The sequence below is a fragment of the Penaeus monodon genome, chromosome 25 (genome assembly GCF_015228065.2).
Source record: "Penaeus monodon isolate SGIC_2016 chromosome 25, NSTDA_Pmon_1, whole genome shotgun sequence".
Taxonomy (NCBI): domain Eukaryota; kingdom Metazoa; phylum Arthropoda; class Malacostraca; order Decapoda; family Penaeidae; genus Penaeus; species Penaeus monodon.
Window position 1 is genome coordinate 7,148,766 of NC_051410.1, and position 1,505 is coordinate 7,150,270.

Consider the following 1,505-nt stretch of genomic DNA (forward strand, 5'->3'; position numbering starts at 1 on the left):
ACTCTCTCGCTTATGATCAAAACATTACCTGGTCCACTAGAGAAAAAAAAACCTAGATCAAAATGCAAGACCCTGAAACCCAGCCTGTCTACAAAAAAGAATCATCATAAAAAAATAATGAATTGATAAATATAAAAGTATATGAGCAAACTTAGTACCCCAAAATCAAACACCCAACAAACCAAATGGCTTACCTGATCCACGAGGTCCCTGTGCTTCCTCGCCCATCGCATCATCAACGACTCTTTCTTGGATGAGGGACTCCACCCAAACAGCACTTTAACCTTCTCTTCAGCGTGAGCGTACAAAGAAGGCTTGGAACTTGTGCGAACAGCTAAGAGAATCTTCGTGGGTGGGAAAGGCTGCTTTATCCACGGTGGGGGCACGGGGGTGTGCTGGTGTTGGTACGCCTCGCTGACGATCTCCCGCGTCAGGCTGAACAGCAGCTGTCTGAAGATTCTGGCACTGCCTTCCTCTTCTTCTTCAGAACTGTCTTCATTTTGACTGTGGAAGAAAAGATATTCAGGATGCACTTATTAGGTAAGGAATACCCATTGTAAATATCTGTAAAGCAAAAGAATCATTTCTAAATAATATCTATGCAATATGTTAAATTATTATATAACCTAGTGGCTGAAATGTGACATTTGGGTCGACTGACTTACTTATGTATCAATTTCTTAAAATTAAATATTCGTATATACGCAACAAAAATATACTAGTAAAAAGAAACTAAAAAGGATAGATATAGATATATTAGAAACTTTTTGCATGGAGTATATTTTTATTTAATAACCCACTCAACTAATCAAAAAATATATATATATGAATCCATTAAGGCTAAGGATTACAAATCCTCAAGCTAGTCTGAGGATTTGTATATCTGATTGTCATATATCACATACACAGTGTGTATTTATAATCCACAGTGGGGTATACATAGTAAAAAGACGATGATATACCAGGATGTAACTTAATAAAACCCAATAGTATGATCTGTGGAGGAAGAATGTCCTAAAGGAAAAGATCTGGGTTTGGCTAGATGAAATATCCCTTATAGTATAGGAATTAATACTCCATATTCACTATATTTCATTCGCAAGAAGATAGAGGTAGAAAAACATAAGTGAGTTATTGGCTCAAACAAAATGAGGAATGGGGGTAACAGGGGATCTGGAGAAACAGTACTAGATATGTTAGTTTTATAGCAAGAAAGCTGCAGGAAAAAAATCCACTTTTTTCTGGCCTTCCACAACTGCAGCAAGGAGTAAAAACATTGTGCATTTTGCCATGATTCTGGCAAATATGACATTATGGTTGAATAAATCAAATTATGGTATCTGGATATTTACTAATCTGATACTCTCTTTTTTCGTAGTATCCTGAAACTCTAAATGTTTTGATACAGTGTTTGATGTTCTGACACAGTATAATGCTTTTGCAAAAAAGAGTTATTTTCTCTATTTCCACATTCTACAAATCCATTTAAACAATTAACTACAAAA

General features: G+C 35.7%; 1 protein-coding gene across 1 annotated transcript in view; it reads right to left on the reverse strand.

Moving 5' to 3' along the window:
* Positions 1 to 1,505, reverse strand: part of LOC119589517 (titin homolog) — a gene marked incomplete in the record, with an annotated part of 25,873 nt that overhangs the window by 4,670 nt on the left and 19,698 nt on the right. Inside the window, 1 exon segment of the mRNA XM_037938117.1 lies at positions 195 to 504. Within this exon segment, the coding sequence (XP_037794045.1) occupies positions 195 to 504 (310 nt within the window).